General features: G+C 36.3%; 1 protein-coding gene and 2 pseudogenes across 1 annotated transcript; 2 read left to right on the forward strand and 1 right to left on the reverse strand.

The window, feature by feature from the left end:
• Nucleotides 1–554: 554 nt before the first annotated feature.
• Nucleotides 555–4,539, reverse strand: LOC148191098 (uncharacterized). Its single transcript, XM_088101288.1, has 3 exons — nucleotides 3,109–4,539; nucleotides 1,197–2,143; nucleotides 555–705 (listed from the first exon to the last, which is right to left on the reverse strand). Exons 1-3 carry the CDS (start codon nucleotides 4,537–4,539, stop codon nucleotides 555–557), a joined length of 2,529 nt encoding a protein of 842 aa, XP_087957414.1.
• Nucleotides 4,540–10,915: 6,376 nt separating this feature from the next.
• On the forward strand, nucleotides 10,916–13,105 carry LOC148191099 (uncharacterized; annotated as a pseudogene).
• A 1,093-nt stretch (nucleotides 13,106–14,198) lies between these two features.
• On the forward strand, nucleotides 14,199–15,879 carry LOC124821059 (uncharacterized; annotated as a pseudogene).
• Nucleotides 15,880–16,753: the final 874 nt, after the last annotated feature.

The raw sequence follows: 16,753 nt of genomic DNA on the forward strand, positions 1-16,753 counted from the left end.
TGAATTTTCATCTTACTTTTTATTTTTTATCAAATAATTTAGAAATTAAGAATTCAAATACTAATTTTCAAAAGCTTAATTCCTCAAATTTTAATTAAAAAAAGTAACTAAAGTTATTCTAAATAAGACTACTTCCTTTTAAAAAAGGTTTGATAATTATTTACTGGTACGACCTATTTTAATATTTAATTCCCGTATAAGAAATTTTCCTTTTTCTCGTCAATCCATAACTTTTAAACAAAAAAAATAAAATGAACCAAACAAACATTCAAATTTAAAGTTATCCCAATTTTGTTAATTTGATAATATATATAAGGGTAATGATACTTTGACACCGAGAATTTGACAAATTTTTTACACTGCCACGTGTCATGTTCTGGGTGGTCCACGTGTAAAATGAATAAAAAATAATAAATGACGTGGATATTGAATGCAAAGGGGGTCTAAAGAGCGCGTTTCACTTTTGCATTTGAAAATCGTATTCAAAATTTTGGATTGAAAACCCTAGAGAGAGCACCTACGCCAGCGAGAAGAGCTCGACGGAGTTTCCACCGTCACTTGCCAAAGCTGCGTCGTTCAACGGTTACCGGAGCACATTTCGCCGTTGCGCCGCCGATTGGAACGTGCTCAGCCCCTGAAAAATTAGTCCCGTGAAGTAATCCCTTTCGCTCGCGTGTCTTCTCACCCTTTATCGGAAGCACGCCGCTGTTTATCGATGAACGGAGCAGATTCCGGCGTTGTTCAACCGTTTGTTCTACCGCTGTTCCTGTTGGAATTTATTTAGAAATTTTCTATTTTAAATAAATCATATCCTATTTATGTGGCAAGGTATGAAATGAGCCATTTTACTAAATCTATCAACCACCACAAAGATTGAATCAAACCCCTTTTGAGTTCTCGGTAGGCCTAGGACAAAGTCCATACTAATATCCTCCCAAGGGGCGCTAGCTATTGGAAGAGGAAGATAGAGTCCATGAGGCATGACTTTAGATTTAGCTTGTAAACAAGTTATGCAACTAGAACAATGCTTTTGGACATCTATTCTCATGTGTGGCCAATAAAATTTGCTTTTTAAAGTATGAAGAGTTTTATCAACTCCATGATGGCCCATGAGTCCTCCTCCATGACTTTCCTTGATAAGAAGCTTTCGAATGGATCCTTGGGGTATGCATAATTTTCCTTTATTAAAAAGATACCCCTCAGAAATATAGAATCCGTCGAATGGCTTCTTAAGACAAGATGCATATGTGGATGCAAATGTAGGATCAGTTTCATAAAGTTGCTTAATGTCATCAAAACCTAGTATTTGTGATCCTAATGTAACTAACAATGCATGACGTCTAGATAGAGCATCTGCAACAACATTAGTACTTCCCTTTTTGTGTTTGATGACATATTGAAACTGCTCGAGATATTCTATCCACTTGGCATGTCTTTTGTTCAGCTTTCCTTGCCCTTTAATATACTTGAGAGATTCATGGTCAGTATTGATAATAAATTCTCTAGACACCAAGTAATGCTCCCAAGTTTGCAATGCTCGAATAAGGGCATATAGTTCTTTGTCATAGGTAGGATAATTCAATGTAGGTCCCCTGAGTTTTTCACTAAAATAAGCTATGGGGTGACCTTCTTGTATAAGGACAGCTCCTATTCCCACCCCAGATGCATCACATTCGACTTGAAAAGCTTTAGAAAAATCAGGTAAATGTAGAATGGGTGCATGTGTTAACTTATGCTTCAATGTCTCAAAGGCTAGACTTTGCTTTTCATCCCACTTGAATGACACATCTTTCTTTAAAAGTTCATTGAGGGGAGCAGCAATAGTAGAGAAATTTTCTACAAATCGTCTATAGAAACCTGCTAGACCTAGAAAACTTCTTACTTCTCCCACTGTTTTCAAGACAGGCCACTCTTGGATAGCATTGATTTTGCTAGGATCAACATGTACACCTTCTTTCCCAACTTTGAATCCCAGAAAAATGACACTTTCTTGACAAAAGGTACATTTGTCAAAGTTGGCAAATAAGTGATGTTGTCTAAGTAAAATCAAAACTTTCCTCACATGGTGAAGATGTTCTTTAAGACCTTTGCTATAGATTAGAATGTCATCAAAGTAGACTACAACAAAGCTGCCGATGTATTCCTGAAGGACATGATTCATTAGTCGCATGAATGTACTAGGAGCATTGGTTAAGCCAAAAGGCATGACTAACCATTCATAGAGGCCAAATTTGGTCTTAAAAGCGGTTTTCCATTCATCTCCGTCTTTGATTCTTATTTGATGATATCCACTTTTAAGATCAATCTGGTGAACATGTTTGCTCCATGTAACTCATCTAACATATCGTCCAACCGAGGAATAGGGTGCCTATACTTGACTGTAATGTTGTTGATAGCCCTACAATCTGTACACATTCGCCAAGAACCATCTTTCTTTGGGACTAACAACACTGGCACGACACAAGGGCTAAGACTTTTTTGTATCCACCCTTTTTCCAATAAATCATGGACTTGCCTCTCTATCTCTTTGGTTTCTGTAGGGTTAGTCCTATAAGCTGGTCTATTGGGAAGACTAGCTCCAGGGATCAAATCAATCTGATGTTCAATTCCTCTAAGAGGTGGTAAACCACTTGGAACCTCTTTAGGAAATAAATCATCAAATTCTTTCAAAAGCTTTTGTAACCCTTTGGGAAGAGAATCAAGTGGATGATTTATGGAAACAAGTGCCTCTTTGCAATAGAGAAGAAAGTGAGGTTGTCCAAGAAAAAGATTTTTAGAATGTTTTGTTGGGACAACTACATTGGTTGAGGCACTTTCTACCAAACTCAAATTCTTCTCTTTGGAAACTGTTTTATTTTTGAGCTTTTTCTCACCATCCAACTTTGTCTTAAGTATTATTTGATCCTCTCGCACTTGTGATGGTGTAAGAGGGCTCAAGATAATCTTTTTGCCTTTGTGTTGGATGGTGATCTTGTTGGTGACCCCATCATGCAAAGCTTGTTTGTCAAATTGTCAAGGTCGCCCAAGTAAGATGTGACCTGCTTCCATTGGAAGAATATAACAAATGATTTGATCTTCATACTTGCTTATGGAAATGGGTACACTTACTTGTTCTTTAACAACTATTCCTCCATCCTCTTTTATCCATTGAAGTTTGTAAGGGTTAGGATGAGGACTAGGAGTTAAGCCTAGCTTTTCCACCATTCTAGAGCTACAACAATTACAACAAGAACCACTATCCACAATTAGAGAACAAGTTTTATCAAGAACTTTGCAGCGTGTGTGGAATAGGTTTTCTCGTTGAGATTGTTGTAACTCCACATGCTTTGCTTCAAGGAGTCTCCTAACCATAAGAAGATCTCCATCACAAGGTGGAGCTTCATGTTCCTCTTCAGATGAGGACAACTCTGACGCACTGGAGGTTGATACCTCACTATGATTTTCATGCTCAAGGATATAGGTTGACTTTTTGAAGTGACACTCAGTTGAATAGTGTCCTCTAGCCCCACATTTAAAACATCTAGTCTCCCTACCCTTGGATTCTCTAGTTTGCTCTCTTGGAGACCGTTGTTCCTTTCCTTTAGAGTTCTCTTTTTCTTTTCTTAGCTCTCTATCCTTGCTTTTGATCTTATCTTTCTCTCGTTCACGCTCTCTCTCTTTTGATTCTTCATATCTTGGAAAACTACCCTCCCTCTTAAAATCTTTCCTATATGAAGAGGAGGTAGCATAAGGTCTCTTTGTGGAAGCTTTTCTTCTATTTTGTTCTTCCACTCTCACACATAGCTGGACAAAGTCATTGAGATCTAAGTAAGGTAAAAGTTCTACCTTATCTCTAATCTCATAGTTCAATCCACTCTGGAATCTAGCTATGGTGAATCTCTCCTCCTCTTTGATTCCCGCTCTCAACATGAGTAACTCTAATTTTTGCCTATATTCTTCAACACTCATGTTTCTTTGTTGAAGTCTATGGAGCTTGTCCATGACTTCTCTAGCATAATAGGCTGGGACATGTCGCCTGTGTAAGGCTGCTTTCAACTCATTCCAATATTGGATTTTGTAGTCGCCATTCATCCTTTGGTCCCTTATGATGGATGTCCACCAATAAAGGGCTGCACCTTGAAAGGTTAAGGTGGCTAGGGTCACTCTCCTCCTATCATCTATGTTGTAGCATTCAAAAATTTGTTCAACCTTCATCTCCCACTCAAAGTATTCTTCAACATTATCTCTACCATAGAAAGGAGGAAGGTCAAGCTTAGGTTCTACATGATGTTCTCTATGGTTGTGATGTCGCCTAGGAGGGTGTTGATAGTGATCATAAGGTTGGTAAGTATGGTGATCACTATGGTGGGAATGATCATCTTGATCATAATTTTGCCTATGAGAGTGATTTCCCTGTGTGTGCCTGCTTTGATTGATAGTAAGAGTGGCGACTATTTGCCTTAGCTCATTCAACTCAGTCTTGGTTCTATTGAGCTCTTCTCGCAACTCTATGTTCTCTTGATCTTGAGTGACATTACCTTGAACACTAGAGTGACTCATGCTTGTGAAGTAGAGAAATTGTTTTCACAATGATTTGAAAACCTTGCACAAGTATGAATCAAAACTTTTGAAAAGAGAATTTGAGGTGTTTTTGGTGAATGACTTCTATAGAGATTCTAAAGGTGAAGAAACCGAATAGCTCCCAGGAAGGAGAGGTGAGTCACAATGGACAAGCTTAGAAACCTTGTCCTTCCTTAGCCAGAGTGTCTCCTGACGTTTCTTACCCAAGTTTCTAGATAGAAGTCTTTCAAAACCTTTTTGGAATGTAACGATGTTATGCCCCTAATAAACCAAACGAAGGTTTGTCCATATGGTAGCGCACCTAGCTATCACGGAGACGTAGAACACAAATATTCAACAAGCAAAAGAAAGAAAGTCTGAAATGAATGGAAAAAAAAGAAAAAAAAAGGCCCTAAGTGAAAGTGCAAATGACACTGGGAGCCACTTGACACACTTCCACACTAAGATGCGCAACTAGACTATTACAATGTTTAATGGAGTACTGGGAATTGCTTGATAAGCATTTTCCCCAAGTAACTCAAGTTTCAAAAGCAAAGAAGAATATACTACAAAGGTTCCGTGATAGAAAGCCAAATATACAATGAAATGTAGAACTATTTAAACAAAGCCAAGTGTGGCTGCAAAAGCAAAGTAAATGAGCTGAAATGGAACTTTAAAATGGTGTTTTTCTGCTGCAAAGAAGTGTTGGACAGCCAATGTAAATTCCTCTTGAAGTTCCCTTGTAGCAAAGTTAGCAAGACCTCCACTCCTTAAGATGCTACCCCTTTAATAAGGCTTAGCTGGATGTTAAAACTCCACCACCAAATGATATTCCAGCACACCAAAATTCACAAAACCCGTGAGTGATGAAAAGCAAGGTGCATCCAATTTAAATGCAGAAGTAATATGACAGCAAATATGGAAGTCAAGAAAAGGTGATTTCTAAACAGTTTGGGGCTGGAATAAAGGCTAGCACACAAAAGGAACCTAAGATAGGGTCTAGAACAGATTAGAAAAGCAAGAAAAAACTCGAAACAAAGAGCAAATTCAAGTGCAGTGAAAGTGTTTGATGAAAATGCCAAACTGTTTGACAAAATGCCACAAAGAACAGCAGATTTTGGTGTTTTCTGGTTTTGGATTCATGAACACTGGATTGCGGGGGTTATTTGCTTTTTGATGCTTTGAATTCACTTGTATAATGATTCAAAAATGGTTGGAACAGAATCCCCTAGCTTTTGCCAATCCAACTTGCAAATTGAAACTTTTAAAGTATAGAAAACAGCAAAGAAATGCATACTGCACCAAAAATGTGGCTGGAAAATTGGAACAGCAGTGTGCAAAACAAATGGCAGTGTATCAAAGGCTCCAATGATATGTCAAACAAGTTTATCTCATCAATTTTGATGTGTACAAACACTTAGACAACAAAGAATGATACAGCAGCAGCAAATCAGTAGTGCACTTCCCAATTGAGACAAATTTGATGTTTTTTGGAAGTGATTTGGCACAAAGGTGTAAAAATGACCAAATGAACAGTAAAGATGAACTTTGATGCACCAAATATATGTATAGAAACAACCAAACTGTGCCAAAATCTACTGAATCACAATATGACTTGTTGAGTTCTAAATTTCAAGCAAAAATGGGAAGTCAAACTATGATTTTGCAGATTTAATTAAAATGGACCAAGGCAACAGTTAAAACAAGTTTCAAATGGTAAAATACACTTGTTCAAATGGTCACACTGCACTGGAAAACACTGGTTCACCAAATCACTGTGACAGTTGCTCAAAATGTAGAAAAATGCATTAATATTGGTTCAGAATGTTGAAAACAGTAGATTCAATGATGGCTGGTTCAAACAAAGGCACAAGAAAGATCCTAATCCACTAGATCTAGTTGTTGATTACCAACTAGCAGATTAAAAAGTGACCTAAGACATGGCAAAGATTACAGCACGGTGCAAAACTGAAACACAATTCTGTGACAGCAGTAAAATCCAGATTTAATCAACTCAAGCATGCATTTTGCAATTCTGTGATTAAAATGAGTTGTTAGACTTCTAGCACTGCTGAACAACACCAAGGAAACTTGTTCAAAGCTTAAGAACCAACAAATCTGGTCTGAAACAGCTTATAGCCAATGCACCAGATTTGGAAATATTGTGCAGAATTTGGAAAACAGATTATGAAGAACTCAACCACTCATTTTGGAATGCAATGTGTATTACTGATTGTTAACACTTGAAACATATGTGAAAGCAACAAACAAACTTGTTTCAAGCTTTAGAATCCAAAAATCTGGACAAAAACAGATTATAGTAAAGCAAACCAGAAAATGAGTTTTTCTGCAGAATGTGGACTGGAAAACAGTGTACCATGCTTGTGAGCTCAAATGATCAAAGCTGACTTTATGTCATTGCTTTATAGATCAACATATAGCTAGCAAGTGCACTGGATTCACTTAAACAACAAAGAAATAATGCTGGAACAGAAGCAAATACTAGACAGAATTAAAACTGCAGTAAATTCTGCACATGACTGACAAAAACAGAAAATGATTATTAAGCTGGATTCAAATGAAAATTAAAGAAGTTGCACCGATTAAAATGGAAAACAAACACTAAGGAACAGTGAATGAGGACAAACATCCACTACAATCACGAAATCAAACAATAGAAGTGAGAAAGAAAGAAAAAAAAAATTCAGACAGTGGCAAATACTGGAACAGCACACGACAGAAGTGAGAGATGACTGAAAAAGTGACTTATCTCTTGGAGACTTGCGTGGAGAACCTGGCTCTTGATGCCAAATGATAGAGGCTACTCCAGGATATGCAGAAGAAGATCCAAAACTCAGAGAAGTGGCAGCGGATTGAAAGAATGCAGTGGAATTTCTGGATGCACGGTAGGTGTTTGTTAATATGCTGGAGGTGTTTGAGTGGTTGTGTTTGGTAGAATTCTAGCTCAGCAAGCTTTCCAAAGGGGAAAGAAACTAGAGGAGGTGCAAGATAACAAAGCACAAGGTTGAACTTGAGAGTGAAAGCTGAAAATTGGCAGCATTTCTTTACTACAAATCAAGTTGCATTTACAAGTGATGAAGCTCTCTATTTATAGAAGAAGGAGAGCTTCTAAAATGTATTGTGCAAGTTATTTTAAATGTGCACATGCTGTAAAACAGATAGAGGAAGCTTGGGCAGCAAGCTATAATTGCCAACTCAGCAAAGCAATTGAAGAAGATGGAGTTGTTGTCTTTGGTGTTGAACGTAATGCAAAAGTCATAGGCACCAACCATCCATTTGTGCTTCTTTGCTTTACTTACGTGGCAGCCCTTTTAAGTTGTATAGACATGGTTCCTCCCTTTTATTAATATTCTACAAAAGCAATGTAAAAGTATTTAGCAAAGAGAAAGAGGACTTAGTAAGTAATACTCCATAAGAGTAAAGTAGTGAGTGCTCCCTCTTCCTCTTGGATTCTCTTGGACATAGCTCTTGTTAAAGGTCCTATGTGAAGCTTAAATGGTCCTCCATCAGTCCCTCCCTCTTGAAAAAGATCTGTCCTCAGATCTTGGGAATCCTGTTGGGCATCTCCTGTGAAAGGAATTAAATCACAAATGTTAAAAGTAGGACTGACGCCATAACTTGCAGGAAGGTCTAATTGATATGCATTATCATTTATTTTCTTGACCACTTTAAAAGGACCATCACCTCTTGGGCTTAATTTGGATTTACGTTGAGAAGGAAATCTTTCCTTTCTCAAGTGAAGCCAAACTAAGTCTCCCTCTTTAAAGATTACTTGTTTTCTCCCTTTGTTGTTGTAGTCAGAATATTTTTGAGTTTGTTTTTCAATATGGGTTTTAACCTTTTCATGTAACTTTTTGATAAACTCCGCTTTAGAAATACCTTCTTTATGAAGAAAAGAAGATGAATCTGGAAGAGGAAGTAAATCAAGCGGTGTGATAGGGTTAAAACCATAAACAACCTCAAAAGGAGAAAACAAGCGGTGTGAATTTTCATCTTACTTTTTATTTTTTATCAAATAATTTAGAAATTAAGAATTCAAATACTAATTTTCAAAAGCTTAATTCCTCAAATTTTAATTAAAAAAAGTAACTAAAGTTATTCTAAATAAGACTACTTCCTTTTAAAAAAGGTTTGATAATTATTTACTGGTACGACCTATTTTAATATTTAATTCCCGTATAAGAAATTTTCCTTTTTCTCGTCAATCCATAACTTTTAAACAAAAAAAATAAAATGAACCAAACAAACATTCAAATTTAAAGTTATCCCAATTTGGTTAATTTGATAATATATATAAGGGTAATGATACTTTGACACCGAGAATTTGACAAATTTTTTACACTGCCACGTGTCATGTTCTGGGTGGTCCACGTGTAAAATGAATAAAAAATAATAAATGACGTGGATATTGAATGCAAAGGGGGTCTAAAGAGCGCGTTTCACTTTTGCATTTGAAAATCGTATTCAAAATTTTGGATTGAAAACCCTAGAGAGAGCACCTACGCCAGCGAGAAGAGCTCGACGGAGTTTCCACCGTCACTTGCCAAAGCTGCGTCGTTCAACGGTTACCGGAGCACATTTCGCCGTTGCGCCGCCGATTGGAACGTGCTCAGCCCCTGAAAAATTAGTCCCGTGAAGTAATCCCTTTCGCTCGCGTGTCTTCTCACCCTTTATCGGAAGCACGCCGCTGTTTATCGATGAACGGAGCAGATTCCGGCGTTGTTCAACCGTTTGTTCTACCGCTGTTCCTGTTGGAATTTATTTAGAAATTTTCTATTTTAAATAAATCATATCCTATTTATGTGGGATTTGTTATCGTAGGCCACGTTGGGTAACATTGGTATATTAGTTGCTAATTTTTCTCCTCGATTTAAGTTGCAGCAGTTAGTTTATACTGTTATATATGTAATTGAATATTTCAATGAATAAGCATCGTTTTTCAGTCATATACTATAGTTCTCTGTTTTCAACATTCTAGTATCAAGAGCCTACACTAGGCCTGATAGAGATTGAAGCAACAACTTTCTTGTAGTAGCAAGTAATAATGGCATCTGAAAATAGTAACTTTGTGCAACCAACAATTCCTCGCTTTGATGGTCACTATGATCATTGGGCAATGTTGATGGAGAATTTTTTACGATAAAAGGAGTATTGGCCATTAATTGAAGATGGTATAACCACTTATCCAGCAGGGACAATGTTGACAACAGCTCAGGCGAAGCAACAGGATGACCAAAAATTGAAGGATCTGAAGGTGAAAATTTCTTTGTTCCAGGCTATTGATTGTACGATCTTGGAGACCATTGTTCAAAAGGAAACCAGCAAGCAAATTTGGGACTCAGTGAAACTTAAGTATCAACGGACAAAAAAAGTGAAGCGTGCACAACTTCAAGCCCTTCGAAGAGATTTTGAAACTCTACATATGAATATGGGAGAGTCTGTCACTGATTATTTCTCAAGGACGATGACAATTGCAAACAATATGCGAATCCATGGTGACAAACTAGAAGATGTTGTTGTTATTGAAAAAAATTCTTCGATCGATGACTACAAAATTTGATTACGTAGTTTGTTCAATCGAGGAAGTACGTGACATTGATAACCTTTCCATTGATGAGCTGCAAAGCTCGTTGTTGGTTCATGAGCAGCGAATTAATCAAGGGGCTGTAATTGAGGAGAAATCTTTGAGGTCTCCACCAATACTCTAGTTTCTTCTAAAAGTGTAGGACATGGTCAAGGAAGAGGCAGAGGCAGATTTAATTCTTATTCCAGAGGCAGAGGGTATGGTCAAGGATCAAGGTTTGATAAATCCCAGATTGAATGCTTCAATTGCCATCAATATGGCCATTACATGTCAGAATGTCCTAATTTCTCTAGAGAACAGAGGGGGAAATTAAATTATGTTATGATAGAAGAAGAAGAAGAAGAAACAACTTTATTGATGGCATGTCATAACAAGAAAAAAAAGTATGAAAATATGTGGTACTTAGATTTAGGCTGCAGTAATCATGTGTGTGGCAATAAATCTTTATTTTCTGAGTTGGATGAGACATTTAGAGATACTGTGAAATTTGGAGACAACTCCACTGTTGTTGTCATAGGAAAAGGAAGTGTCAATGTTCGTTTGAAAAGTAATGTTGTTGAAAGAATCTCTAGTGTGTTCTATGTTCCAGATTTGAAGAGTAACTTGATTAGTCTCTGCCAACTGCAAGAGAAAGGGGATGAGATAATCATCAAAAGTGGAACCTGCATTATTAAAGATTCTCTAGTGTGTTCTCTTGTTGGCATCCGAAGACATTTGACTACAACTTATACACCACAATAGAATGAGGTATGTGAAAGAAAGAATCGTACAATGTTGAATATGGTGAGGAGGATGCTGTCTAGAAAAGCTATCCCAATTTTTTTTTTGCCATAAGCTACTAATTGGAGCATCCACATATTGAATAGAAGTCCAACATTGGCAGTGAAAAACATGACACCCGAAGAAGCTTGGAAAGGAAATAAACCAACTGTGAATTATTTCAAAGTTTTTGGTCGTATAGCTTTTGCCCATGTTCCTGATGAATAGAGGAAGAAGCTTGATGATAAAGCAAAGAAGTGTATATTTCTTGGTGTTAGTGAGTATTCAAAAGCTTACAAGTTGTACAATCCAGTCACGAAAAGAATAATCATTCGTCGAGATGTAATATTTGATGAGAGCAAGGCATGGAAGTGGATTGTTAATAACATCGGAGAGCACATCCCAGTCAATGATGATTGAATTGAAGAAGAAAGACAGAGTCAGTCTTCAAGCTCTACTATCACTAGTTCACCATCTACGTCCTCACCAACTTCACAAGTAGAAGTGGAAGATGATGTGTCAAATGAACCTAGACTTCAACGCATAAGAAGAAGGCCAGCATGGATGCAAGGTTACGAGATTAGTGGAGTTAATCAAATTGATGACCCACTTACTCATTTTGCATTATTTTCAGACCATGATCCTATTGCTTTTCATGATGCCATCAAAGAGTTAAAATGGCAGAAGGATATGGATGAGGAAATTAAAGCAATAGAGAAAAATAACACCTAGGAATTAACAGATCTTCCCAAAGGCCAAAAATCTATTGGAGTTAAATGTGTATATAAAACAAAGCTCAATGCAGATGGCAAGGTGGACAAATATAAGGTGCGGTTGGTAGTTAAAGGCTACAAGCAAAAATATGGGATTGATTATAAAGAGTTGTTTGCTCCGGTTGCGAGACTTGACACAATCAGACTAGTTATTTCAATTGCAGCTCAAAATTTATGGTCCATTTATCAATTTGATGTCAAGTCAGCATTTTTACATGGTGAGTTACAAGAAGATGTCTACGTTGAGCAGCCTTTAGGATATGTGAAGCAAGGAAATGAGGAGAAGGTATATAAATTGAAGAAGGCACTATATGGACTAAAACAAGCACCCTAAGCTTGGTATAGTCATATAGAGTCTTATTTCATTGGAGTAGGCTTTCATAAATGTTTGTATGAGCACACACTCTTCATAAAGCTTGGAGATGGTGAGAAAATTCTTATAGTATGCTTATATGTTGATGACTTGATCTTCACAGGTAATGATAGAGTCATGATTGATGCATTTAAAGCTTCTATGATGACTGAATTTGAGATCACAAAATTGGGTTTAATGCACTATTTTCTTGGCATTGAGGTAGTACAATCAGTTGTTGGAATTTTTGTGTCACAAAAGAAATATGTTTTGGAGATTTTAAGCAGGTTTCAAATGGGAGAGTGCAATGCAGTCTGCACTCCTACTTCTGGAGATTTAAAGTTGAATAGAGATTTAAATGGGAAGAAGGTAGATGCAATAGTCTATAAGCAAATTGTAGGAAGTTTAATGTATCTAACTTCGACTAGGCCAGATATAATGTATGTTGTCAGTCTTATTAGTCGATATATGGAGAATCCGACAAAGCTACACCTCCTAGTAGTTAAAAGAATTCTCAGGTACTTGAAAGGAACTATTGATTTTGGGGTGTTATATAAAAGGGGAGCACATAAGGGTTTGTTTGGTTTCAGTGATAGTGACTATGCCGGGGATGAAGATGACCGAAAAAACACATTTGGATATGTCTTCATGATGGGTTCTGGTGCTGTCTCATGGTTATCAAAGAAACAGCCAATTGTTACTTTATCCTCCATAGAAGCAAAGTTTATTGCAACTACATCATATGCTTGCCAAGCCATCTGTTTGAGAAGGGTACTTAGAGAACTTGGATATGATCAAGAAGGACCTACATCAGTGTTTTGTGACAATGTCTCTGCAATTAAGTTGTCAAAGAATTCTGTTTTACATATGAGGAGCAAACATATAGACGTCAGATTTCACTTCTTACATGATCTGTGCAAGGATGCTATTATTGATGTTATATATTGCAAGAATGAGGATCATATAGCAGATATAACAAAACCTCTCAAGACAAATGTCTTTGAGAAGCTTCGAAGCATGTTGGGAGTTTTCTCAAGAGAGAAAGTTGGTTGTGATGATGAAAAGTTGATTGTTTAATATTCTTTTGTTGTAAACTGATGTCTACCAGACCTTCAGTTTAAGGGAGGGAAATGTTGGAATTCATTTAGTAATTTTCTGTTTTAAATAAATCATATCCTATTTATGTGGGATTTGTTATCGTAGGCCACGTTGGGAAACGTTGGTATATTAGTTGCTAATTTTTCTCCTTGATTTAAGTTGCAGCCGTTAGTTTATACTGTTATATATGTAATTGAATATTTCAATGAATAAGCATCGTTTTTCAGTCATATACTATCGTTCTTTGTTTTCGATAGTTCCACCGTTTATTGGATATAGAAGTGATGTTCAGTCATTGATGATCACAAGTATATGGATGTACATGGCCAAGAAATAATTCTTGTTAAAACTCAATGTGCAGAACAGACCTGGGAGCAATGGCCAAATAAGTGGGGAGTTTGGGCAAACTTTCTACACACGGGGTCAATAGTGAAAATGGTCTTGTTTTTTAATTGAACAAACTTTTTTTAAAACTTATTGGATATAAAAGTGATGTTCAGCCATTGATGATCACAAGTATATGGATGTACATGGCCAAGGAAGAATTTTTGTTAAAACTTAATGTGCATAAACAGACCTAGGAGCAAAGACCAAATAAGTGGAGATTTCAGGCAAATTTTCTGCAAACGGGTCATCTGTGAAAATGACCTTGTTTTTTAATTGAACAAACCTTTTTTAAAACTTATTGTACTTATTGGATATAGAAGTGATGTTTAGCCATTGATAATCACAGGTATATGGAATATGGATGTACATGGTCAAAGAATAATTCTTTTTGTGCATTCAAAATTTTTCACTACAACAACTTGAAGTTTTGATATCCCTTTTTTTATTCTCTATAAAGCCACATTTCTCATTCTCTGACAACGATTTCATCAAGAAATATTACGTGACATGCAAAATGTTGTTTGTGATTGCTTTTTATAATTCATGTTTCTTTAGTCTTGTTTCGGAGTTACGAGCATTGTATGGTACTGTTGGTATAAGGTTATTGTTCGAGGTTTTGGATGACCTTTTTGATTACTCATTTGATGTGGTTTTTGTTTTGTGAAGATTAGATTAGATACAGAAGATGCAGAAGGGTAGAGAAGTTCGGGATGATATTTTTGAACCAAAAGGGTTTGGAGATTTTGGTGGGTTTGGATATCACGAAAGAATGATGCCAAGTCTTTTTGGAGGCAGGGACCCATTTGACGATCCCTTCTTCAGAGACCCGTTTGATAGCTTGTTTGGTTCAAATTCTGCATCGAGAGCAATGCAGAATCCAAACAAAGAAAAATGAGTAGTTATAGAAGAGTTAGACTCTGATGATGAGGTCAATGATGATTGCCCTCAAGATGGAGACAAAGATTTTGATCAGAAAAAATCTAGATCAACCGTGGAACCATTGGTTGAGCATCCAGATGATGATGATGATGATGATGTTAGTGGTACGTTCTCTTTTTTGTTCTTATTGTATTTTCTATTTTATGATTGTTAGGTGTTTTAAGGTTTTTAGTTGCAGTCACCTTCTCGATTGTCACATTGCATGATATTGTGAAAATTTGTTCACGTTTTGATCAATGTGACCACAATTGTGATTGTGTTGTTGTTACAAAACCTTTATTTTGAACTGAAATCGTGGTTGTACACAGCTTTTTAAAGCTTTGGATATTTCGATTCCCTGAGCTTGTTGTTTAATACCTGGTCCTAGGAGGAGGGTTATGTTTGGACAAACATTTCTTTTATTTGCTTTACTCATATGTAATTGTTTTGTTTGAGTCGTTGCAGAAAGGAAGAACAAGTGATGTAACATACAAGAATGACCATTACAAGACCAAACCCTCAAAGGCTAACAAATTTTCTCCAGAGTAGCAGAGTAACTTATGGTGGAATAGATGGTGCATATTATACTTCTACTAGAACCAGAAGGATGGGGGCTAATGGGTTATGGGATTTTGTGTTAGTGTCACCTGTTAGGATTATTATTGCCATTGGTAGTATTGTTTGCTTTAACGTTATCTTTGTGAATCAGGTGGTAATGGAGGAGAACAAAGAAGCTGACTCAACAACAGGCCAAGCAACACATAGAATTAGCAGAGGAATCCATGACAAGGTGTGTATATTTGATTGATCTAAGAATGCACCTTTAATGTATGTTGTAACTAATGTCAATGTTAAGGTACACAAAAAAAGTAGTAAAACATTATCTGTGATGTAAACTTGAAGGAGGCTCGTAATTGTTATGATTGTTTTTTCTTCAATCAAGAAAAACAAAATCTCCTTTCAGAAAAGGTAATGAAATTATAGTTTGGTCTTTATTCTCTTCTTTAACTTCCCTTTTAGTATCAACGAAAATGTAGAATTTATTTTAATGTAGATGTTAAGCTCGCATATGCTATCTGTACATGTAGGGTCATTCATTTTTAGGAAGCTTGACTCAGATGGAAAGTTGATACAACCGAGACACTGCACAATCTTAATGAAGGTTTGTTCATTGTTTCTATGTGATTATTAGTTTACAATATAAAAAGTTATAGATTTTTTTTCCTTTTTTTTCAATACTGATGTATCTTTTTCGATTCTTCAGATGAACTTGTAGGATTTGAAGAAGTATGGAAAGGAAATAATATGGCACGATTGCCTGGATTTGATGTACATATGAGCGGGGGTAGGATATGATTTATTTCCTAAATATTCTGCTTGATGTATGCTCTATCTAGTTTATTTTTATCATGATCACTTTTGTTTTTAAAAGTAATATTCAATTTCAAAAATATCCTGACATGTATTTGTATTTTGTTGTTCTACGCTTTATATGTGGTTATTTTGGTATGATAATATGTGGATGAAAAAATGTTTGGACCTAATTACACCGCAACTTGTCGTTCAAAATAGAGAGAGTAGGATTTGATGAGCTTATACAATTATATAGATGTTAACCACTAAAACGACATCTTAAATGAAATCTTTCAGTGAAATTTATTGCCATATTTGTATCCACATATGATGTTCAATTTAAATTTTCAAAGTTCATATTGCATTAGGTATGGTTCCATCCATGAGAAAATAATTAAAGCCTGAACAGATATGGTTTGATAAACTGATTTGTATCTCAAGTTAATTGCCTGAAATATTTCACATCTTACATCCTCTGTATGGATAGAGAAGTCCTCTTTAGCTTCTTTTAGACAGTTACCTTACTACAACATAATAATATTTAGGTATGTTTTTGGTAAAGTAAAATTTTCCATTTTATTGAGTTGTTTCGGTACAGTTTTATGTTATCTCTCTCACAACTATGAACATATTGGTCTCCTACTTTGTAGGACTTTTAAGGTAACAACAAACTAACAACCTTACTATTGCATTGCGACAAGCCAACAACTTTACTATTTTCATAGTTTGCAGACGTATTTGCCACAAATATTCTAATATGTTCAATTTTACAATGTCAAGTTGATGGCAATGCTCTAGCTAGGACAAGCCAAATCTAAAAGAAATCAAGCCAACAAAAATAAGATGCTCACGGTTTTAGATGGAATGTGAAATGGTGGAGGTTGTCACGGTTTTGGGTGTTTGAGTGGTGATGGAAGGTGTGTTTGGTGGTTCTCTAAGAGAAGTTGGGCTAACTCTTAGAGGAAGGTG

This window comes from Vigna umbellata, chromosome 11 (genome assembly GCF_029865625.1).
Source record: "Vigna umbellata cultivar VRB3 chromosome 11, Vumbellata_1.0, whole genome shotgun sequence".
Classification (NCBI taxonomy): domain Eukaryota; kingdom Viridiplantae; phylum Streptophyta; class Magnoliopsida; order Fabales; family Fabaceae; genus Vigna; species Vigna umbellata.

Bases quoted from the DNA above. Each gene is read 5' to 3' on its own strand.
- LOC148191098 (XM_088101288.1), bottom strand. From the start codon at position 4,539: ATGAGTCACTCTAGTGTTCAAGGTAATGTCACTCAAGATCAAGAGAAC. The intron at 2,144-3,108 runs GTAAGTGTACCC...CATGTCCTTCAG, and splicing joins GAATAGTTGTTAAAGAACAA to GAATACATCGGCAGCTTTGT. The intron at 706-1,196 runs GTATCTTTTTAA...ATCGATAAACAG, and splicing joins GGATTCTATATTTCTGAGGG to CGGCGTGCTTCCGATAAAGG.